The 25,199-nt window shown below is 44.3% G+C and overlaps 1 protein-coding gene across 1 annotated transcript in view; it reads left to right on the top strand.

The window, feature by feature from the left end:
* Positions 1–5,174: 5,174 nt before the first annotated feature.
* Positions 5,175–25,199, top strand: part of DRAM1 (DNA damage regulated autophagy modulator 1) — a 34,814-nt gene continuing 14,789 nt past the window's right edge. Inside the window, exons 1-3 of the mRNA XM_043441011.1 lie at positions 5,175–6,112; positions 22,019–22,086; positions 24,555–24,697. Of these exons, the coding sequence (XP_043296946.1) occupies positions 5,982–6,112; positions 22,019–22,086; positions 24,555–24,697 (342 nt within the window). The 5' untranslated portion in view covers positions 5,175–5,981. The remainder of the gene's footprint in view (positions 6,113–22,018; positions 22,087–24,554; positions 24,698–25,199) is intronic.

The following is a 25,199-nucleotide window of genomic DNA, read 5'->3' on the forward strand; positions in this document are numbered from 1 at the left end:
ACCATCTCATCCTCTGTCATCCCCTTCTCCTCCTGCCTTTAATCTTTCCCAGCATCAGGGTCTTTTCAAATGAGTCAGTTCTTCGCATCAGGTGGCCAAAGTATTGGAGTTTCAGCTTCAATAGTCCTTTCAATGAATATTCAGGACTGATTTCCCTTAGTATGGACTGGTTGGATCTCTTTACTGTCCAAGGGACTCTCAAGAGTCTTCTTCAACACCACAGTTCAAAAGCATCAATTCTTCAGCGCTCAGCTTTCTTCACAGTCCAACTCTCACATCCATACATGACTACTGGAAAAACTATAGCTTTGACTAGATGGACCTTTGTTGGCAAAGTAATGTCTCTGTTTTTTAATATGCTGTTTAGGTTGGTCATAGCTTTTCTTCCAAGGAGCAAGCATCTTTGAATTTCAAGGCTTCAGTCACCATCTGCAGTGATTTTGGAGCCCCCCCAAATAAAGTCTGTCACTGTTTCCACTGATTCCCCATCTATTTGCCATGATGTCATGGGACCAAATGCCATGATCTTCGTTTTTTGAATGTTGAGTTTTAAGCCAACTTTTTCACATTCTTCTTTCACTTTCATCAAGAGGCTCCTTAGTTCTTCTTCACTTTCTGCCATAAGGGTGGTGCCATCTGCATATCTGAGGTTATTGATGTTTCTCCCAGCAATCTTGATTCCAGCTTGCCTGTGAATAAACACAGAGATTAAGTAAAGAATGGTGAGGGAAATGGAATGAGCAGTGCTAATTTTCGTACTCTCTTTTCTGATAATTTCAGAGCTGCGTAATGATAAATGACCAAGATATTGAACTGTGAATTCTAAAAAGCTGCTTTTGCAAAAAAAAGAAAGAAAGAAAGACAAGGACCTAACGACCTAATGCAATGCCTCAACTGCTGCTTATAAAAATGCTGGACTAGGAAATTAAGACAACTGAAAAATCTGGGGAAATATAAAACCATCTTAAAAGCATCAGATTTAACTAAAGGATAAGGAGTTACTGGGACAAGACCTCCAAAAAGAATAGAAATCCGGAGGTGTGGGCCCAGCTCTGGGACTGTATTTGGTCAGGGTCATCTACTCTGAGTAAGTGCAACTGAAATTTTAGGCTTTCAGCCACCTTCTAAGTAAGGAATTTAAGCCTTAGAGACCAGGGTTGTGGGGCCAAAGTAAGAGTGAGCAAGAAATAACCAGCCCCCAGGACTTCCCAGGTGGTCCAGTGGCTAAAACTCTATGTTCCCAATGCAGGGGGCCTGGGTTTGATCCCTGGTCAGGGAACTGGATCCCTCATGCCACAACTATGACCTGCTGCAGCCAAATAAATAAATGTTAAAAAAAATACAGAAATAGAGGTGGTATATGATGAAACTGCAATAGGTTATTAAAGCAATGAAATTGGTACTACAGTTTCAAATAATTTAGAATGTTAACATGGATTTTTTTTTTTTTTTTAACATGGATTTTTTAAAAGTTTATATTGTCCTTTGACAGAGCAATCCCATGCACGGAAATTTACCTAAAGTGAAAAGAAAAGCAGAAATCTGAAATGTTTGTAGAATGTCATTTAAACGTCATTTAAATGCTATCTGGATGTGCATAGTTTATTTCACTGCCTCCAGTGTTTAACAATTTGGGGCATGAAATAAACTATAGCTCATTAATTCAGTGGATAAATACCTAGTAAAAGTGGTAACTCGAAGAGTGTGACAACATGGAACAGATGTTTCATACATAAAAATAATCAAACTACACACTTGTAACTACAATTTGATTTTAACTATTCCTATGTAAAAGAACAGAATAGAAGCTACGAAATTGAGAAAGTTGACATATTACCAGGCAATTATGAATGCTTCTCAATTGTTTATGTTGTTATTATACATTGTGTAAATTTTTCAAAATGCATAAGTATATCCATACAAAAGTTTAAAAATAAGATAACTATATATTTTAGGGATTTCCTTCAGTAATTCTGGAGTTTGGGGAATTAGAATGGTGAGGCAGTTCCTCACAATTGTTAGGGTTACAGTTTTTTGAGTCAGATAAACCTGAATTCAAATTCTGCACTTCAATTCAATAACTTAATGGCCTTGAACTTCAGTTTCCTCACCCATAAAAAGAGGATGACACTTGAGCTTTGGTGTGAGGTTTGTTTGGATCAGAACAACACTACCTGTCAGTAAATGATGGTCATCAAGGAAGAATGACTTCATCCTCAAAAGGACAGCCCACTGAGATCCTTACTTTGAGACAGAATAACTTCCTTTGACAGAAAGTCAGAATCAAATCCAGGGGAGAAGCAAAACATTTATTACGCATCTTAAAGGTAAATAATAAGAAGTTTATTAATATATACAGCTCATAAATGCATGGGAGAAACTCAAGTATGAGTAACAAAGGGCGAGCTAGAACTTGGGTGTACACAGCATCTTAACAAAGAAACAATAAGTTTGTACAGAAATGACAGGACAAAGGAAAATGTTTGTAGGCTTCCAAGGGCAGGAAACTGTGGGAATGTAATATATTGGGGGAAGCGAGTGGAGTGAGACTTGTTTGCAGATTCCTGTGGTGTCATCTCTGGGCTAAGAATCTAGAACTCTCTTCAACAAAGGAAATTTATATTCTGCCTTTAGACAGAAAGGGGCTTCCCAGGTGGCACAGTGATAAAGAATCTGCCTGCCAATGCAGGAGATGCAACAGATGCAGGTTTGATCCCTGGGTCAGGAAGATCCCCTAGAGTAGGAAATGGCAGCCCACTCCAGTATTCTTGCCTGAAAAATCCCATGGACAGAGGAGCCTGGCGGGCTACAGTCCATGGGGTCACAAAGAGTCGGATACAACTGACAGCAGAAGAGAAGAGCTTTAGACAGAAAGGAAGAGGGTAGAGAGAACTTTTTCTGCTTTTGCTCCTTCTTAATTGGATTCAGCTCAAACCAATATGTTAGAGAGACATATTTGGGGGTGACGTATTCTGGTTTCCTTCACCAGTAAGGATGTTTTTCAGTATTTTTGCATTTCATACCATATAAACTTTACTATTCTAAGGAGTGGGTGTCATAAGACTTATGGCATCAAAAACTTTCGGAAGGGAAAGCAGCCCTGGGCTCCTTAGGACTGGTAGACACCATATGTATGCGTGTACAGTTAGTTACACTTATGAATCCATTTTAAATATATACGTGTGTACAAACTTATGTTAAACAACAAAATTCTTACTACCTTTATAGTCAGACAACTCTTGTATGTTTGGGTTAAAAGTGGTTAGCTGGGGGAAAGGGATGGTGAGGAAGTCTGGGATGGACATGTACACACTGCTATATTTAAAATGAATAACCAACAAGGACCTACTGTGTAGCACGGGGAACTCTGCTCAATGTTACGTGGCAGCCTGGATGGGAGGGGAGTTTGTGGGAGAATGGATACATGCATATATACGGCTGAGTCCCTTTGCTGTCTGAAACCATCACAACACTGTTATTCAGCTCTACTCCAAAGTAAAAAGTTTAATAAAAACAAACAAAGTGATTAACCAATTGGATTGTTTAAGGGACTTAAGGAACAGAGAGAGAAAATGATCAAGTGAATTCCATTTGATATCCTAATTCCCCTGCCTTGGGGAGGGTTTTTTAAATCAGATCAGTTGTAGAGTGGCCTTCCCTGGTGGCTCAGACGGTAAAGGATCCATCTGCAATGTGGGAGACCTGGGTTCGACCCCTGGGTTGGAAAGATCCCTTGGAGGAGGGCATGACGACCCACTCCAGTATTCTTGCCTGGAGAAGCCCCACGGACAGAGAAGCCTGGTGGGCTATAGTCCGTGGGGTTGAAAAGAGTCCGACGTAACTGAGCGACTAGGCACAGCGCAGTACTCAGGTTTGCAGAGGAGGAGAGAAACAGGAGGTGACAGGGAAGGAAGCCCAGGGAAGGGAGTGGGTTTTCAGAGCAGAGAAACCTAAGGAGAGACCTACAACGGATCACCAAGGCTGGTGGCTTTTGTAGCATTTTCTTAAAAAGCGCAATTAAAAGCTTCTGCTCTATTGGGTTTGTGGTCACTGCTCCCACAGCCTCAAGGATCTCCTGAAACACAAGTCTGTCCCTGTTCCTACTCCCCTCGCTACCAAACCAAAACCACACAAGTAAGATTCTTAGCAGGCTCAGGTGCTGCAGCCTCTTTGCTCACCCCTCCATTGTCCACCTTACAGGAGCATGTTTTCTGGTCTGTCTGTATTTTAATGGTTCGTTTATTCATTTGGTAGTTCTGCTTCCCAGGTGGCACAGTGGTAAAGAATCACCTGCCAATGCAGGAGAGGTAGGTTCAATCCCAGGGGAAGATCCCAGGAAGAGGAAACGACAACCTCCTCCAGTAATTTTTGCCTGGAAAATTCCATGGACAGAGGAGCCTGGCGGGCTACAGTCCAAAGGGCTGAAAAGACTGGGAGATGACTGAACGCTAAACACACACACTGCATGTGAAATCTCAGTCCCTCCACCAGGCATTGAACCCAGTGACTTCTGCAGCGGAAGAGTGTAGTCCTAACCACTGGATTACCACGGAGTTCCTCTTGCATGCCTTTCCAGTTCCAGAAAACCAGGTAGTTCGCAATCTATGCATTTTCTCCTGCTGTCTCCATGAATTACAAATGCTAGTCTCCCCTTTCTTTGCCTGAAGAGCAATCGTTTACTTTAAAAAACTGTAATATCGGTCAGGAAAAGGTCCTTGGTTCTTCATCTGAGCAGCAGCACCTGCCTCTCAACTCTATGCATATCTCTTATTTATTTTTTAGAAAAGATTATCATGTTTGTTTCATATTCCATACAATGTATTTTATTTCGATATGTCAGTTGCCTAAACCCCATGAAACGATTTAAATCTTCGTATCCTGTCCCCTAGCAAGGTGTGACACCCAAGAAATGTTCATGTGGCTTAAAGGAACTCACGTTTGGTTACCAGTGACCCCGTGACGTCACATTCCTTGGGCTCAGAACTCCTAAACTGTATTTCAAAATCTCCGTGCTTGCAAGCGCCTCCAGAGCACGAATCCCTTTCGCAGGGTTTGAAATGTACCAAGTCACTATTACCAGTCTTACGACAGGGCTCCAAGCCTGGGCTAACCCTGATCCGTGAGAGAAACAGAAACTTAATTTCTAGGAAAGACAAGTCCGCCCGGGGGTGGGAGGGACGAGGGAGGAACTGTGGGCCGCACAGGCTCGGCCAGGGCTCAGCCCGGCCCCGCACCCTCACCCCCGCAGCCCCCGGCCTCCACACGCCCCGGGTTTCCAGGTGGACACCGCCCAGGTGGGTGCCGCATCCACGCCCCATGGCCGGGAGCACGTCCCCCAACAGTTCTGCCCCGGGCCGTGCAGCCGGGCGGGACGCGGCAGATGTCACCACGCGGCGGTCACGCTCTCCCTGGCGACGCGCGGGCGGCGGGACCACGCAGAGGAAGCCGTCGGGGTTCGAGGCCCGGTACCCCGGAAACCCCGAGGGGAGGAGGAGGGGCGGGGACGAGTTGATCCGTTTCTCCGGAGTTGCGCAAGGGGCACGACGGCGCGGGTAGACTGGGACCGTCCGGGCGGGCATCCCCGCCGCGTCCCGCGCCGGGAGGCCGAACCAAAAGCGAAAGGAGCCGGGTCCCCCGCAGCCCCGGCGTCGCGTCCGCGGGGAGGTCGCCGCGCTCCGGGCAAGTCAGCGAGGGCCGCCGCTTTGTGACTTCACTGGTTTCGCAACAAGCCCGGGCCGCCCGCGCCCCACCCACCCCCGGCCGCTGCCTCGCCGCCAGCCGCCTCGCTCCGCTCTCCGCGCGTCCCCTCCCTCCGGAGCCGGGCCTGCCCGGCCGTCGCGGAGCCTCGGGTCCGCCCGGCCGCCCGCGGCTGTTCGCCGCACGTGCGCCGCCCCCGCCTCCCGGCAGCGCGGAGCAGCCCAGCGACCTGCCCCGCGGCCCGGCCCCGCAGAGCGCAGCGCCCTCCCGGCGGTGGCGGCGCGATGCTGTGCTTTCTCCGGGGGATGGCCTTCGTCCCCTTCCTGCTGGTGACCTGGTCGTCCGCCGCCTTCATCATCTCCTACGTGGTCGCCGTGCTCTCCGGGCACGTCAACCCCTTTCTCCCCTACATCAGGTGAGGAGCCGGCAGAGGGAGGCGGGACGCGGGGCACCGCGCGGGGAGCGCTGCTGATGCGGAAGGGAGGTGTCCAGACCCTACTGGGCGTCCTGCCGAATGATCGGGTACCCACGTATAGAAGAGGGTGCCCCCGGTGGTCCTGGGATGGACTGGGAGACAGGGTGGGAGCTGAGCAGTTCCGATTTTACCCCGACACTGAACAGAGTGGCATCCGGAGAGGCTCAGGATAGACAGGAGAACTCACGGACTGGGTACCGGGCAGACGCCTCTTGGGCGGTATTGAGACCAGAGTGGGTCCTGACGGATGGCACTTGCTGAATGTGTAAGAGGTAAATCTAGTCGCCCAGTCGCGTCTGACTCTTTGCGACCCCACGGACTGTAGCCCTCCTGGCTCCTCTGTCCACGGGATTCTCCAGGCAAGAATACTGGAGTGGGTTGCCAATATTCAGTATTCCTGACCCAGGGATGGAACCCGCATCTCCCACATTGCAGGCAGATTCATTTGCCATCTGGGAAGCCCTATGTTAAAGCAGCTCCTGGATTTCACTTCCACTTTCCAACATCCTTGAAAAGCGGCTGTCTGGCTCCTCTTTCTTGCAAGGAAACTAAGTTTAAGCAGATGTTGAAATATCATCATTGTGACACTGATGTCACAGTGGGGAAATTGGAAGCAGAACTCACACCCAGATTAATCCCTAGGCCAGAAGCACCACCGTGCTACCCTCAGGTCTTTGAGAGTCGCTCTAAGGTCTTTTGTATGGAGCTGCCCAAGATCCCTCTGGGTACTTAGTCTTCAGATTGTCAGTGATTGGTGACATCTCAGATGTTGTCGCCATAAGGTTTCATTTTTCAGACATGTTTGCCTCTACCTTTTTTTGGGGATGGGGGCACACTGCTAGGATCTTAATTGCCTCACCAGGGATTGACTTATGCCCCATCCATTAGAAGTCACAGTCTGAACCACTGGGCCACAGGGGAAGTTTGGCCTCTACCTTTATTGAGAGTCACTTTGTCAGTGCCCAGAACACATGTCTGGATTTCCTGTGGCTCCCAGCTCTGTGCCTTTCTCGTGGTAATGGCATTCCTTAAACGTCAGAAAGATCCATCCTTATCCTAGTGGTGTATCCATCCTGTCTTACCCCTCTGGATCTATATTGATTGGTGAGGGGATTAGAAAGTTGGTGAGGCCTAAGGTTACTGCTTTGGGCTTTCCTGGTGGCTCAGAGGTTAAAGTGTCTGCCTGCAATGCGGGAGACCTGGGTTCGTTCCCTGGGTCGGGAAGATCCCCTGGAGAAGAAAATGGCAACCCACTCCAGTATTCTTGCCTGGAGAGTCCCATGGATGGAGGAGCCTGGTGGGCTACAGTCCATGGGGTTGCAAAGAGTTGGACACGACTGAGCGACTTAACTAACTAAGGTTACTTCTTAATTATTGTAGGGATTGTAGAGATTACAGAAATTGCAGGGCCTCTTGCAGCCGTTCTGCCTGGAGAGCAATGCTCTACATAGTCTTTTTAGTAGGCGACGAAGGGGAAATGAAGGTTGAGCAAGTTGGGACTAGAGTTTAAAGGTGCAAGGATGCAAGCACAGAAGGATGCACAGAAGCCAGTCTGGAGTAACGATGGTTTTGCCCACGCAAGATGACTTTCCCATCAGGCCTGCTGCCCCTGCAGAAACCTTGGCTTGGTTTCTCTTCGCTAGTCTCTGTCCTCGTTGTCTCACTTCTCTTGATTCTGAAGTGGGATAGATCCCCTTAGACTGGTGTAAAAAGAAAGAGTTCTCTCCCTGTAAAGCTTTTTATTGAGAAAGTAGTAGCTTTGTTTGTCATCAGTTTGAAGGTCAGGGGCAGATAGTGAAAGTGAAAGTCGCTCAGTTGTATCTGACTCTTTGTGACCCCATGGACTGTATAGTCCAGGCCAGAATACTGGAGTGGGTAGTCTTTCCCTTTTCCAGGGCATCTTCCCAACCCAGGGATCGAATCCAGGTCTCCTGCACTGCAGGCGGATTCTTTACCAGCTGAGCCCCAAGGGAAGCCCTAGAATACCAGAGTGGGTAGCCTATCCCTTCTCCAGTGGATCTTCCTGACCCAGGAATTGAACCCTGGTCTCCTGCATTGCAGGTGGATTCTTTACCAACTGAGCTACCGGGGAGCCGGGGCAGATAGTATTTGGTATGAATCGGGTAGGTGATCAGAGGCAGCGTTTGAGTCTTTGCAGGGGTTTCTGAGGACTCCCCAGGTGGATCAGTGGTAAAGAATCCACCTGCCAACGCAGGAGACGCAGGAGACATGGGTTCAATCCCTGGGTTGGGCAGATCCCGTGGAGAAGGAAATGGCAGCCCACTCCAGTATTCTTGCCTGGGAAATCCCATGGACAGAGGAGCCTGGCGGGCTGCAGTCTGTGGGGTCGCACAGAGTCGGTCACGACTGAGCCTGCACAGCAACTTCATTGTCTAACTCATCTCTGCCCTCAAAGAAGCCTCCAATTCTTCCTTCCCCTCATTCCCTCCACTTTCCTCCAGCCTCCTTGGCCTCCTGCCTGGGTCTTGAGCATGTTATATCTTCCTTCTGGCCTTTGCACTGGCCGTTGTCTACCAAAATGCTCTACCTCCAGATTATCACCGGCTTTCTTCCTTATCTCCTTCTTTGTTCGAATATTATCTCTGTGAGGCCTGCTCTGATGGCCCACGGAGCTCCTGATTCCCTGGCCTCATCCAGTCTTGTTTAACATAGCACCTATTACCTTCTAACAAACGATATGATTTGCTTATTTATTATGTTGATCATGTAAGATCCATGAAATAAAATTTGAATTTACTATTTCTTGGGCGTTCATCTGTGAGTCTTGTTTTTATCCCCTCCAGGGTAGGGCAGAGCCCTCTAGGGAAGGCTTGATAGGCCCTTGGTGGTGGGTCAGTGATTTGGACATATTTAGGGTGAGCACCCAATACTTTGGCCACTTGAGGCAGAGCCAACTCATTGGAAAAGACCCTGATGCTGGGAAAGATTGAGGGCAGGAGAAGAAGGGGACGACAGAGGATGAGATGGTTGATAGCATCACAGACTCAATGAAGATGACTTTGAGCAAATTCCAGGAGATAGTGAAGGACAGGGAAGCCTGGCGTGCTGCAGTCCATGGGGTCGCAGAGTCAGACACAATTTAGGAACCGAACAACGACCCTTTTACGTGAAGTCATTGTTCAGTCAATCTGATCTTCTGATGTTTTTAAGCAACACTGAACACTTTAAATAAAAGCCATTGTATTTTACAGTTTTACTTATCTTCCAGTTTTATTGAGATACAGTTAACATATAGTGGTGTATAAGCTTAAGGTGTAGAGTATCATGATTTGACTTATGTACATCATGAAATGATCATTACAACAATTTTAGTGACTACCTATCATCTCATACAGATACAAAAGAAAAGAAAAAATATTTTTTTCCATGTGATGAAAGCCCTTGAGCTTTACTTTCTTAACATACAGCCGTGTTCATTATGTTACACGTGTTGTACTTTACTTCCCTAGCACCTCCTCCTCTTAAAGCTGAAGTGTGCGCCTTTTGCTTGTTCAGCCGCTCAGTCCTGTCTGACTCTTCGCGACCCCACCGACTGCAGCCCGCCAGGCTTCCCTTTTGGCTACCTTCATGTTATCCTCCCCCCACCCCCGCCTCTGGGAACTTCAGATCTGATGTTTGTTTTGAAGCGTAATTGACCTACACCAGTTCCTCAGTTCCTGGTGCGCAGCATAGCAATCTCTGTACACGATGAAATGATCCCCACTGGCCACTGCGTTTAATTTTACGTATTTCCTTTTGGCTGTGCTGGGTCTTTGTTGCTGCCCTGGCTTTTCTCTGGTTGAGTCGAGCAGGGGCGACTTCTCATTGCAGTGTGCGGGCTTCTCCTTGCAGCGGCTTCTTTTGTTGAGGAGCATAGGTTCTAGGGCATGCTGACTTCAGTAATTTGCAGCACGTGGGCTCAATGGCGCCCTCGGGCTCCAGAGCACCGGGCTCCGTAGTTGCTCCATGGCAGGTGGAATCTTCCCAGGTCAGGGATCAAACCCCAGTCTCTTTCATTGGCAGGCAGATTCTGTACCGCTGAGCCACCAAGGAAACCCTAGCCAATGCATTTTAAATAGGATTCAGAACTGTGGAAGGACCTCTTTCCAGTAAAAGGATCAAATTCAGCTTTCTTATCAGATATTTTCTGATAGCATTGTTATTCTTCATTATAATGGACAAATGGAAATATACTCAACCTCATGAATGGAATAAAAATTAAAATCTACTGGAGTGGTAGTAACCCAGATGTTTGATAACACATTCTACTGTCGAGACTTTGGGACAACAGGTTCCCGTCCATCTCTGGTGGGAATGTAAAATGATTCAGTCTCTATGGAGGGACTTAGGCATTAGTTATCAAAATGACACAAATATAATATCTAAAGTATTAATAACGGCTTTTAATAACAAAAGGTTGGAAACAATACAAATGTCCATCAGTAGACGACTGGCTAAGTATGATTTACCTAAGAATACCTCAAACTAAAGCTCTCTACACATAGAATACTCTCTTTAAAATTTCCATTACATTGTTACATGGAAAAAAGCAAGACTCAGAACCAAATAAGCTACCATGGTAAAGGGGGTAAGGGAGAAATAATATACGTTTGTATTAGCTTGCATAAAGAAACTAATAACAGTGGTTTATTTATGTATGATTGAAGAAGGTGGCCATGATCACATGGTCATTGAGACCTTAGCAGATGGAAATAAAAGGGTGGGAATAACACTTGCCTTGCCATCCTTAAAAACAAAAATTAATGTTTTAATTTTAAGATAACTGTCATTTTACATCCAGTTATAAAAAATATTAAAGATGCCATGTGTCTTTTTTTTTAATTGGAGGATAGTTGCTTACTATGTTGTGTTAGCTTCTGCTTACAATAATGTGATTCAGCCTTTAAGTATACATATATACCTTCCCTTGTGAGCCTGCCTCCCATTCACGCCCCCTACCCCCTGTAGGTCATCCTCATGTATCTTTTTACCCAGTTTCTCCCAAAGGTAACATCTTCTAAACTTGCCATACCTTTGTAGATGAATTTATTTTTTAGCCAAATGAATGTTTCCTATCAGAAAATTAAATTAGAAGCATGGGGATTAAAACAGCCACCAAATTCAACAAGTAGTTTCTGTATTGTGTGTGTGCTAAGTCGCTTTGGTTGTGTCTGACTCTGTGACCCTATGGACTGTAGCCCGCCAGGCTCCTCTGTCCATGGGATTCTGGCAGGTGGAGAATTGGAGTGGGTTGCCATTTCCTCCTCCAGGGAATCTTCTCAACACAGGCATGCCTCTCCTGCATTGGCAGACAGGTTCTTTACCACTAGCGACACCTGAGAAGCCCATTAATGCAGGGATGTGAAAACCAAAGACAAATAAAAACCAACCTCAAAGAATTTGTTTAGATTTTTACAAGGCCACACCCATATTCTTAAGTACAATCATGCTTAATTTGTTATAGTTTCTTATATTTCTTCTACCAAATCCCTCAGGCTATTTTCAGTCACCTTTATCCCAGCTGATAAGCCTTTCTCTTTTTATACCGTCTGCTTTGGCCTGTGTCTCCTACTTCCAGAATATTCTGTGGCCCTTTAGTTTTAAATTTTTGCCAATTCTGCATCCTGATTGCATTTCATTAGCCTAGTCTCACTTTTTGTGCAAGTACATTTTGCTGGGTGGCTTGTGCATATGTGTGTTAGTCACTCAGTTGTGTCCAACTCTTTGCAACCCCATAGACTATAGCCCACCAGGCTCCTCTGTCCATGGGATTCTCCAGGCAAGGATACTGGAGTGGGTTGCCATTCCTTTCTCCAGGGGATCTTCCCAACCCAGGGATGGAACCTGGGTCTCCCTCATTGCAGACAGATTCTTCACCACTACGCCACCTGGGTGGCTTGCGGTCTTTGGCTGTTCCCGTTGCTCCTCCTCATGACCACACACCCTGAGTGTGAGTGATGGCAGGAAACTGGGATCACCAAGAATTAAGCCAAAAGGGAGGCCAAATCACAGAGTGAACAAAGTAAAAGAGGTTGGGTCTTTAACTCCAAAACTGGATCTGAAAATTATCCTTGTTTAGTTAATAATCACAAAATTTAGGTTATAATCATAACTATGTGCTAATGCTTATAAGGAACAAAATCCATTTCTAATGGATCAACCAAAATGAAAAGATAAAGCTCCTGTAATGAACAAAAGAGAAAGTTCCTGTAATGAATGGATGGGGAAACAATGGAAACCGTGACAGACTTTATTTTCTTGGACTCCAAAATCATTGCAGATGGTGATTGCAGCCATAGAATTAAAAGACGCCTGCTCCTTGGAAGAAAAGCTATGATAAACCTAGACAGCATATTAAAAAGCAGAGACATTATTTTGCCAACAAAGTTAACTGAAGCACGTAGTAGGTGATTAATATATTCTGTGTGATTGCTAAGATCATTTGCAGCACAAGGGTCCGTATTATTAGTTTTCTCAGCCTCTCTGCAACTGTTACTCATTCTGCCAGTGTTCATTGTTCATTAACTTTGACTGTGATTCCAGTTATTCTCCAAAAGCGTTTCTGTTGACTTCATGAAAGTTTCCATATTTTACACCCTCACTTTGTAGTGCTATTTGTGAATATTTACAACACTTGATAATCATACTGAGAGGGAACATAGTGTCGTAAGTAAGGGGACAACTTTGGAGTAGACACCTTTGATTTGAATACAACTCTGCCATGTACACCAGCTGTGGGGCTTTGGACAATTCATTTAACTTTCTTTGCATCTCTGTGGGTTAATAATAGCACCTGCCTGATGCATGAACATGTGAACTCACTTAGAACTCATCAACGCCCTGGTCAAGAACATAAGTTCTCTGTTAGTGTTTGCTATTAGTAATATCAAGGGACCAGTCCACTTCGGTCTGGATAGATGCCAGTGTCACGTGGGAAAAGACATTTCGTTGAGGTGAGGGCTAATTTTATAACCACTCAGTTTGTGAATATAGCAGCAGCTTTCTTAACCAACCTCAACTTAATCAATTTGCTGTCTTAACTGATAGACTCATTCTCTGAAAAACGCAGTGACGGAAGCGGGGGTCCCTGGAAACCCCTCCCAGCAGTGGCCTCTCAGGGCTGCTTGCTCTCTTCTCTCATCTGTTTCTTTGTCCACCTGTCAGATGCCAGCTCTGTTTGTTCCCAAGTGAGTTTATACCAGTTGTTTTCTTCACTGTGACTGTGTGATTTAAAATCAGTACAGGAACTGGTGGTCTGCGAATGCAAGAAGATGGTTGTCATTTCTAAGGGAACTCAGCTGAGTGCTTCGGAAAGATTCCAAAGAGACAAGTTGTCAACAATTGCAGTCCATTTAGTAGTGTTTATGACAAGTGTAAAGATTTACAGAACCTGATGAAAAACTTAGAAGGATTCGGTACTGAAACTGCTTCAAAAGTGTTTTTAAGATTTCCCTTCACTGTAAAGACACAAACTGGAAATGAGATGACCCACAGTACATGTGGTGCGTCTAGGAGGACACGTGGTGGACTCATGGAGCACACGTGATAGCCTGGGCCGGCGTCAGCACGCGGGCAAGTGAATGTATGGACAGTTGTATATTTGTGGTGTGTGCATATTCATGTAATTTTTATTTATTGTTTTTAGTTGAAATATAGTTGATTTACAATGTTTTGTTAGTTTCAGTTGCATAGCAAAGTGATTCAGTTATGTATATACCTATTCTTTTTCAAATTCTTTTCCATTATAGGTTATTATTACAGGATATTGAATATAGTTCCCTGGGCTATATAATAGATCCTTGTTATTTATCTATTTTATGTATATTAGTGTGTGTCTGTTCATCGCAAACTCCTGATTTACTCCCCACCCTACTCCTGCCATATGCACATAGTTTTTGATGGCTTCCTGCCTAAACCAGGTTTCTTGATTATTGTGGTTTAGTCGCTAAGTCGTGTCCGACTCTTGTGATCTCATGGACTGTGTGTAGCCTGCCAGGCTCCTCTATCCATGGGATTCTCCAGGCAAGAATACTGGAGTGGGTTGCTATTTCCTTCTCCAGGGGATCTTCCCGACCCAGGAATAGAACTCAGGTGTCCTGCATTGCAGGTAGATTCTTTGCTGACTGAGCTACAAGGGAAGTCCCGAGTTTTTGATTATTAACTACAGTGAATTTCAGGCACTCGTGACTTGTGCTTCCTCGTTCAGCTGCAACAATGGGACTTGAGATAAATACTAGGATAATGAGGTCTCTGTCTATACAGTCACATATTCTGACATGACTTAATGACATTTCAGTCTTAACAGTGCCCTAAGGAAATCGAAGATCCTAAACTTCCACAGCTCATAGTGTTGTTTGGCTTCTGAGTCAACTATAAATGTATATAATTTCTCTTAAGGTTTTCAACATCTTTTGATTACATAAAATTCTTTTTTTCCCCACTGACTTAAACCTGTGCATGTTTTTCTTCTGCTAGCCCTACTCTGTAAAAGGCAAGTAGAGGGTTGCTCAGAAGTCTTGACTGATGCAGGGTTGACAACTTTTCAACATTAATGCTCAATTTCAACCTAAAAAAGAGTGCTCCACTGAACAGTCCTCTTTCTGACAGTCATTGCATTTCAGTCCATCAGGAACATGAAGCGTAGAGTCAAAGCATACTAAGGACAACCTACTAATGACTTGAGAAGGGAGCTGGTATGAACCCAGTTGTAAGATAGACAGTTCTTTAAATTCATGTGGAGATGACGTGTTATAATGAAAAGAAATGTAACAGCACAGCATAGTAGAGCTCTAAACTGTATCCATCGAAGTCAGACAGCTCCAGATGCATGACTTGGCTTCCCCATTTACAGTTTCTTTGGCCTCGGGCAAGTTTCTTTTCTGTGACTCCGTTTTTCATCTTGAAGGTGACAGTAAGTACTTTCCTTATAACATTCTAAACACCAAATAAGATGAACCTGGCCAAGTATAAGTGTTGAGGCAATGTTAACTTTTTTCCTTTTGTAATCTTAGCAGCTACAGTCCAAGCAGAGATGGTCTTTTAGAGACTCCTCTCAGAAAAATTTTCAGAGTCTGACCTCTTATGCTTCCCTCTTCATTACCATTCTGGTCCAAGCCACTGTCCTCTCTTGATTAACTACTTCCTAAGTCTCCCTGGTCCATGCCTGCCTCTTCACAGTCTTTTTGCAACATCCTTTATCAACATCAGTCAACTTGATATCACTTCCCTGCTCTCAGCCCTCAGTGGCTTCCCTTCATGCTTAGAGTAACAGTCCTTGCCTTGACTCACATGACCCATGGGCTCTCCATGATCCCCTTGCCCACGTGCACTCAGGTCTTGGCTCTCTCCCCTCTAGCCATGCCTCTTTCCTTCCAGTTCCCCTGATATATTGCCACTTTCTGGCCTTTGACCTGGCTTTGTCCTCTGCTTACAATTTTCCTGGCCCAAACATTCCACTTCATTCAGATCTCTGCTTCAAGTACCCTTCCCGCATTACCCTGTCTCGGGTGGGTAGCTCATCTATCTCTCTCTGTCCTCTTATCCGGCTTGCCTCTTCTTCACAGCATGCATTACTCCTAGATGATTTTTATTGCCGCCCACAAGAATGTAATTCCACAAAGGAGGGACTTTTTCTGTTTTGCTTGCCGCTGCATTCGTGTGTGCGTGCTCAATTGCTTAGTCACGTCCGACTCTTTGTGGTCCCATGGACTGTAGCCCACCAGGCTCCTCTGTCTATGGAATTTTCCAGGCATGAATACTGGAGTGGGGTGCCATTTCCTTCTCCAGGGGATCTTCCTGACTCAGAGATGGAACCCGCAGCTCCTCAGTCTCCTGTATTGGCAGACAGATCCTTTACCACCTGGGAAGCCCTTCTACAGAATTGCCTGCTGCATAAAAGGCTACCAGTAACTATAAGTTGAATCAATGAATCTGATTTTTTTTTTTTTTGTTAGATACTAAGCTTTTCCATGGGGTTGCAAAGAGTTGGACACGACTGAGCGACTGATCTGAACTGCCTGAAGCTTCTCAGAGTGAATTATCTGTTCACCTTTGTATCTTCATCACCAGGCACAATTCCCACCAAGTAGGACATGCTTAGCAGTATTTTTAAAATGTTGTTGTATTGCATGTGGATAAAGTGAGAAGAGAGCAAGTCGTTTGAATTTATGACTAGGATATTCTTCTCAAGTTTAAAAGTAGTTGAAGATAATATTGTATATCAACTACACCTCAAAAAAAAGTTTACATAGCTATAGGGTACCTCTTGCCCTAGAATAATCACTGAATGAAGCTGCCAAAAAATTAGCCCTAATAATTTAAAGTAATAAAATGGTATCTTCTTCTTTTTTTTTTTTTGGCCAAGAGTCTTGTGGGATCTTAGTTCTCCGACCAGGGATTGAACCTGGGTCATGGCTGTGAAAGCGTTGAGTCCTAACTACTGGATCACCAAAAGAATTCCCTGGAATGACTATTTATTATAATATTTACTTTGAATAATATATTTAAATGTGAAGAAAAAGGAAATGATAATCTCCTTTTACTGGTACATTAAGTGTTTTTCGGTTCTAAGTCCTGGCTAATCATCCAAACAATGGGCCTAGGATTTTAGGGGAATCTAATAAACCTCAGTCTGGGCACGCAGATAATTTTGCATACTGTTGGCATCTCAGTTCCCCCAATAAACCATGAGCCTAGGCTTTAAGGTAATGGAATGGAATCACATGCATCCAATGATTTAAAGAGCAGTATTCGACCAAACATGTTATCATGCGTGTCTTATTTGTATTGTTTTTCTTCCTCTGAGCATCAGGTAGATTATGAACCGGCTTAATGTTTACATTATTTTGGAGAATGATGTTAGATAAACCACTTGGAATTTTCCGTGATGAACTAAACTTGTAGAATGTAAATACAGTGAAGAAAGAAAGAAAGTGAAATCACTTAGTCATGTCTGACTCTTTGCGACCCCATGGATTGTAGCCTACCAGGCTTCTCCGTCCATGGGATTTTCCAGGCAACAGTACTGGAGTGGGTTGCCATTTCCTTCTCCAAATACAGTAAATATAGGCGTAAATTGATTTCCTAGGCAAAATTGGGTACACATAACAGCCTCCACAGCTTCTAAGCCCCAAGCGAGTGAACAGTGAGTTCCTATCCCCATATCATTTCCAGGAAGTGCCTCCTTTACCAGGAGGCAAGTGAGGGTGGATGGGACCCAGGCAGGGCTTAAGTCAGTGACAGAGCGTTCTGTGGTGGGAGTTGGGTAAGAGGACTCCTTCTGCCAAGCTGGGAGGCCGCTGGTTGGGCTTGGCATTCGTTCTCCACGTCCCTGAACCAGGTGCCCAGGCACGGCTGCGCCAGCCAGGTCCCACTGCCTCTGCTCTTGCACAATGTGACCATTCACTGTGGGCGTAAAAAGCGTAAAATGCGGGACTTGCCTAAGACTCCACGCTCCCGATGCAGGGGGTGTGGGGTCGACCCCTGGTCAGGGAACTACACCCCACATGTGGCAACTAACACCCAGCACAGACAAACAAATAAGTAAAAATTTTTTTTAAGTAAATAAAAAGAGTACCATAGGTTCCCTTGGTACTTCCTTGGTTGTGATGCTCTGGATTCTACTGCAGGGCAGAAAATGTGACACAATATTTACTTATGTAAAATATTAGCGTGGAGACCAAAAGACTTAAAGAACATTTTAAGGTCAGAAAGTCTTTCATATAGATATAATATACATAAAACATATATGTATATATGCACATAGCCTTACAGCTTCCGCCTGACACAGATATGTATATGAAAAATATATATGCATATAGTTTTAAAGAAAAGCACTTATTAACATTTAATAGCCCTCCCACCGTGTGGCTTCAAGCAGCCAGGACACAACCACTCCCCCACCACCTCCGACACACACACCCCCTTGATATTCTCCTCAGCTCTTCTGCCGAAGAACTTAACCTTCCTGATGATGTTACCCCCAAAACTGATTTTATCTCTTGGTGGGTATCAAGCCAGGAGACACAGCCAAGCCAGAGAACAGAATAAAGAAGGGGTTTATCGGCTGCAGCAAGTAAGGAAAACACTTGGGGATCTTTCCCAAAGCAGTATCTACCCCCAAAGTAAAATTAGGGAAGTTTTAGCTAAGGGCACAAGCCTACTCATGAAGGGGCTTGAGCGGAGGGGAATTCAGCACAGAATTGAGGCAGAGGCCAACAGTATCCAAGTTTGAGAACTACAAGGTCAGACAAGGTCAACATTCTCATCCCTTAGGGTCCCGTTGATCTGGTGGGTGAGCCCTCGGGAGGGGTTTTGCTCGGTTGCTCAGTCCTGTCTGACTCCTTGCAGCTGCTGCTCTGTCCGTGGGATTTTCCAGGCAGGAATACTGGAAAGGTTGGCATTTCCTTCTCCAGGGGGTTTCCCCATCCAGGGATCCACCCAGGTCTCCTGCACTGCAGGGGGATTCTTTACCATCTGCGCCCCAGAGAAACCGAATTCCACAAAACAGTTCCAGAAAGTGCTTCAGGCTAACTTTCCTATTGAAACAGAACTGTGAGTCTTTACAATTATTTGTTACCTTTGCTATTTTTATTCCTCTTGCCTGAAGGCAGTTGTTTGTTCTTTTGTTCCCTCAAGATCGTTATTGCTGAGACCTGTTCAAGGGCAAGCATTGTGGCCAGGCTTAGATCACAAAGCGGCTTAGGCCTAAAGTGGTTTCTCTTCTGTCAAATAGCTACATCTGGTTCACTTCCTCTAGGGCCCCCCACCCTATCTGATTACAAGGACAGGATGCTTTGGGAGCTCTTCTTCAGAGCTTGATAGTAGCCGGATCACACCACATCGGTGTTCAGAGCAGCTCCAGTCTTGTTTTTGACCGTATTTACCCCGAGTTGGTCCACACTTTATCAAGGTTGACAGTCGGGCAGAAGTTCTGATTCCTCTCTTAGGTGGTGATGCCTCATTCCAACTTTCCCAAAGTGAGCTGGGTGATATTTGTCAAGGCTGATTGTGTGGTGATGAATGCCCTCCGTATTACCCAGACCTCCTCTGGTGTTTGATGATGTACCATGGCCATGACTCACATGGACCCTGAGTTTCTGGGTCTTCTTCGTCAGGATGGCATGTCAGTGGCTGAGATGAAAGAGGGAGCCTTCTATTTGTATTAACAAGAGTAGGCAACCACTACTATCCTTAAAGGGTTTCCCAGGTGATACAGTGATAAAGAATCTGCCTGCCAATGCAGAAGACACCGGAGACTGGGCTCAATCTCTGGGTCGGGAAGATCTCCTGGAGGAGGAAATGGCAACCCACCCACTCCAGTATTCTTGCCTGGAAAATTCCATGGACAGAGGAGCCTGGCAGGCTACAGTCCATGGGGTCGCAGAGTTGGACATGACTGAGCACACTATCCTTAAAAGTTCTTAGAAGTGGCCACGTTTTTGGGTTTTTTTTTGGCCCCCCACCCCCCGGGTGGCTTGCAGGATCTTAGTTCCCTGGCTATGGATTAAACACAGGCCCACAGCAGTGAAAGCTTGGAATCCTAACCACTGGACCACCAGGGAATTCCCAGATTCTGCCTGTATGGTTTAAAATGTACAGATAAGCAGGAATAAAATACCATTCTGAAATCCCGAGCTTTCGAATGGCATGTTTAATATCACCTGGACTGCACATCTGGGCCCTTGAAATATGTCCCCGTTTGCTCTCCCTGGATGGATGGTCCCCGAGTCTGGGCATCTTCTCATCTCCTGTTGGAGCACCTTTGTTCCCCCTTCTGCCTACTCCCTTACGTGGCAGATTCCTCTCAGACCTGTGACAACAAGTACTCTTGCCTGAGTCACTGGGAAGCTGCTTTTTTATACCCTGAGGGCGAGAAAAGAAGCCTTCTTTCCCCGGTGTGAATTACTCTTCTGGCAAAGTGCTGCCCCAGGGCACACACGTGCTGTCTCCAGCTCTCCCCATCACTGGTTCCGTCCCCTCCTCACCCACTCAGAGCCTGGTCGTGCTCAGAAGGGCGTCCTGCACATCCGGCAGCCTTCTCCGTGTCAACATCGCTTTAGTGAGAAAGAGGATTATTGTAGGAAAAATGGTGATGTTAACTCTTACAGTTACAAGGGACACTGAGGGTTTTTTTTGTTTGTTTTTTTTTTTTTTTTAATATTTATTAGCTGTGCTGGGTCTTAGTTTGGCACGCAGGATCTTCTATCCATTGTGGCAGGCAGGATCTAGTTCCCTGACCAGAGCTGGAACCCGGGCCCCTGCGTTGGGAGCACAGTCTTAGCCACTGGACCAGCAGGGAAGTCCGAGTGTCACTGAGGTTGAAGTAACTGGGACCAGGGGCGTTCGTGGGAAGGGAGAACATTAACCTCTTCATACTCGCCAAATATTAAATGTCCACAAAGCTCAAAGGCTCCTGCTTCCTGCACATACAGGACACTTCACTTTGAAGTGCATCTTTTCAACTCGATCCATTTTTCAGTCCTTAAATTTCAGAGCTGTTTTAAAATGTGGAAACATTCAAGACGGGTCTGAGCTGTTTTATGTTGGGAACGCTTTGCTGTCACTTTGAAACGCTGCTTTTATGTGAGGAGCTTGAGAACATAAAAATGTAAACCTTGGCGTGAAAGAATAGAAGCCAGGACATGCCGAGGGCTGCTTTCCAGCTTTAATTCCTTGATAGACTATATTTGAAAACTGTCTCTTAGAAGCTATTTTTTTTGTTAAAATAATTTATCATCATGCGTATGCCCTTGATATCTTGTTATTTCCATAAAGCGCTGATAAGCATCAATAATATTTATTGTTCAGCCTTCCATCATCTTTTCAGCAATGTAAATTTTTATGCATAAATTGTCATGTTAAAAATTAAAATGGTGTGTTTATATATATTTAATATTTAAATAGTAGATTTTTCAAATGTGACTTTTGGTCTTTTTTTTTTTTCCTCCCTGGAAGAGTCAGGACCTCACCAGGTATGAACACACACACACATATACACACACAAAAAATGAACACATACTCCTGAGTTTTCAGGTGGAATCACCTGCGAAACACCACCACCATTCACTTTAACCACCATTCACTTTAAGTATTTCCTCACATAGCATTGTCACTTATACTTCAAAACAAATGTACAAACAAACTCATAGAAAAAGGGACCAGACTTGTGATTCTCAGATAAATGAGTACCAGAGATGTAATGTACAACATGGGTAATATAATTAACACTGTTTTATGTTACATGGGCTTCCCTTGTGGCTCAGCTGGTAAGGAATCTGCCTGCAATGTGGGAGACCTGGGTTCAATCCCTGGGTTGGGAGGACCCTCTGGAGAAGGGAAAGGCTACCCGCTCCAGTATTCTGGCCTGGAGAATTCCATGGACCATATAGCCCATGGGGTCCAAAGAGTTGGACACGACTGAATGACTTTCACTTTCACTATGTTACATATGAAAGTTAAGAAAGTAGATCCTAAGAGTTCTCATCATAAGGAAAAAATTTTCTTTTCAAAAAAAATTGTATCTCTATGAGATGATAGATGTTCACAAAACTTACTGTGGTGATCGTTTCATGGTGTCTAAGTCAGATCATTATGCTATACACCTTAAATGTATACAGTGCTGTTTTAAAATTGTATCTCAATAAAACAGGGGAAGAAAAGTGGATTTTTTTAATTTTTCAGAGCCCACATGAAAATACTTTGGAACAAAATCAGATCAAATCTTTGGAATTCTAAGTGGCTGAACACGTGGAAGGAACACAGTATAATACCTGCCAATTACGTGCCTGCCCAGGGGGCTGAACTGAATTCCTTTTTACTAATTTGGACATGTTTTCTCTTTCTCAGTGACACAGGAACAACACCTCCAGAGAGTGGCATTTTTGGATTTATGATAAACTTCTCTGCATTTCTTGGTAAGTACACAGTGAAGTGAAGTGAAGTCGCTCAGTCGTGTCCAACTTTTTGCAACCCCATGGACTGTAGCCTACCAGGCTGCTCCGTCCATGGGATTTTCCAGGCAAGAATACTGGATGGAGTGGTTTGCCATTTTCTTCTCCAGGAGATCTTCCTGACTCAGGGTGTGAACCCAGGTCTCCCGCAGTGTAGGCAGACACTTTAACCTCTGAGTCATTAAGTACACAATAATTATTATAAGTAAATTAAAAGCTCCCAATCTCATGTTAAGTAAAATGTTTTAGTTAATGTATCTATTTTTATTGTTATTTTTTAACGGGCATTATTCTTTAAAAAAATGTTTTATTTTGTATTAGGGTATAGCCAATTAACAAACAGTGTTGTGATAGTTTCAAGTGAGCAGCAGACAGGCTCAGCCATACCCATACATGTATCCACTCTCCCCCAAACTCCCCTCCCATCCAGGCTGCCACCTAACATTGAGTGGAGTTCCCCATGCTAAGGAGGTCCTTGCTGGTTACCCATTTTAAATGTAGCAGTGTGTACATACCCATTCCAAATCCCCTGTTATTCCTTCCCCATTCCTTCTCCCTGGCAACTGTAACCTCTTCTGGAAGTCTGTGAGTCTGTTTCTAACTGACATTACTTTTTAGAACACTTGTAGATTCATGGAAAGATTGAGCAAAATGTAGAGATTTCCCATACATACCTTACTCCCTCACACTCCTCCTCGTTGCTTTCTCCATTATCAACATCTCCCCACCAGTGTGACTTTTTGCTTTGAGGCAAGGCAGAATCTGACATGAATATCTTTGTTTAAAATGCTCTCTGATAAATGATTAGCTTTAGTCTGCTTTTAAAAATTCAGTAAAAAATATGGCTATCATACACTATTGAATACATAGAAATCTACTTTATCCTGACACATGCATAATATCCATCTCATGGACATATGATAATTTATAATTCAATCCCCTTTTGTTATATTTTAGGCTGTTTCTTATTTTGTAATTTACATTGCTAAAGAATGTATTTTAAATGTATCTGTGCATATCATGTGCAGCTTTTCTGTAAGCAAAATTTGCTGAGTTAAAAGGAATAGTACCCTCTCACACCATTCACAAAAGCCAGTGGCAATTAAAGAACTAAACATGAAGAACAAAACCATAAGAATATTTGGATGTAATTATAGGAAAATATTTTTAAAACCTTAAGATGGAAAAGCTTATCTAAGCTTACGCAAAACCCAGAAGCTAAATAAGAAAGAACTGACAGATTTGGGTAGATAAAAAATTAAAACTTCTAAGTGATGAAAGATACACAAAGTTAAAGACAAACAACCAGAAGAAAATTTGTAATATTTATAGAAGACAATAGACTAGTGTATTTAATGTACATAAAAACAACTCCAAATTAAAAATGAACATACTCAAGAGAAAAATAAAAAAAAGATAAGCATGCGATTTTCAGAAGAAATGCAAAGGACTAGTGAACATACTGGAGGTTTCTCAGTCTCATGGACAATCAAAGAAATGCAAATTAAACCAACAGGTTGCCATTTTTCATTTGTTGGACTGGCAGTAATTAAAAGGACAAGGGCATGCAATAATTGCGTACTCTGTGGGAGTGTAAATTGCCTCAGTCTTGGAGCAATTTGGAGGTACTTCTTGGCATTTTAATTGAGCATAGTGTTTTTTGACCCAGGAATATTACTTCGAGGAATTCGTCTTTCAGAAACACTGAAAGTGTGCCAAAGAACAAGGATGTTCATTGAGCATTGCTTGTAATGGGAAAAGCACATAATGTAGAAATCTATCATTAGGAGAATGATGAGATAAGTGTGGCATTTCAGTGTACACCATGATGAGGTGTGTAGACCTATTTGTGCTGACACTGGCAGGATCCCCATGGTACTTTTTTTTTTTTAATTTGTTTATCTTTGACTACACTGGGACTTCATTACTTCACGCGGGATTTCTCTAGTTCCCGAGATTGGGGAGCTACACTCCAGTTGCAATCCTCGGGTTCTTAATGTGGTGGCTTCTCTTATTGTGGAGCACGGGCTCCAGGGCTCATCATGGGCTTCAGCGTGTGGGCTCAGAAGTTGTGGCTCATGGGCTTAGTTGCCCTGTGGCATATGGGATCTTCCCAGAGCAAGGATCAAACCCTTGTCCCCTGCATCAGCAGGTGGATTCTTAATCACTGGGCCACCAGGGAAGTCAGGTGTGTGTGTGTGTGTGTGTGTGTGTGTTTGTGAAAGAAAGAGAGTCCAAGTCTGAGTCTGATGGCAGAAAGAAATAAGGTGAGCAAGGGCAGGGATGTGGGCATGGGAAGACTATTGCAATCAGGAGACCGATTACAATCTTGATTACAACCAATACAATCTTGGTAAAAGCCATACAAAACTGTTCATGTATTTTTCCTTCTAAAAGGTCACTAAAAATTCATCACAGTCTTTCTTTTTCAGGGGCAGCCACAATGTACACAAGATATAAAATAGTCGAGAAGCAAAATCAAACCACCTACTTCAGCACTCCTGTTTTTAACTTGGTGTCCTTGGTTCTTGGATTGGTGGGTTGCATCGGAATGGGTATTGTAGCCAATTTCCAGGTACGACCTGAAGTCTTTTCAGTTACTGGGGGTGATGGAGTATATGTATCAGGAAAGAAAAGTGAAAGTGTTAGTCACTCAGTCCTGTCCGACTCTTTGTAACCCCATGGACTGTAGCCCCCCAGGTTCCTCTGTCCATGGCAAGAATACTCCAGGCGAGAATGCTGGAGTGGGTTGCCATTCCCTTCTCCAGGGATATGTAAGCGTGGGGGGAATACGTAGAGGGAAGAAGCAAGAACAGCAGAGGCACGCTTGTGCCAACAGATCTCTCAAACAGTTGATGAGTATATGAAAATTGGGATAGTTTGCTTTTTAGAAACAAATCTTGTTTTTTAGCTTTATGTATTTATTTTTTTTGGCTGTGCTGTCTTAGTTGCTTCATGGGCCTTTCTCTAGTTGAGGCAAGCGGGGGCTACTCTTCATTGCAGTGGCTTCTCTCTCTGTAGTTAGGGCACACAGGCTTAGTTGCTCCGTGGCATGTGGGATCTTCCTGAATCAGGGA

The sequence above is a fragment of the Cervus canadensis genome, chromosome 21 (assembly GCF_019320065.1).
Source record: "Cervus canadensis isolate Bull #8, Minnesota chromosome 21, ASM1932006v1, whole genome shotgun sequence".
In the NCBI taxonomy this organism is placed as follows: domain Eukaryota; kingdom Metazoa; phylum Chordata; class Mammalia; order Artiodactyla; family Cervidae; genus Cervus; species Cervus canadensis.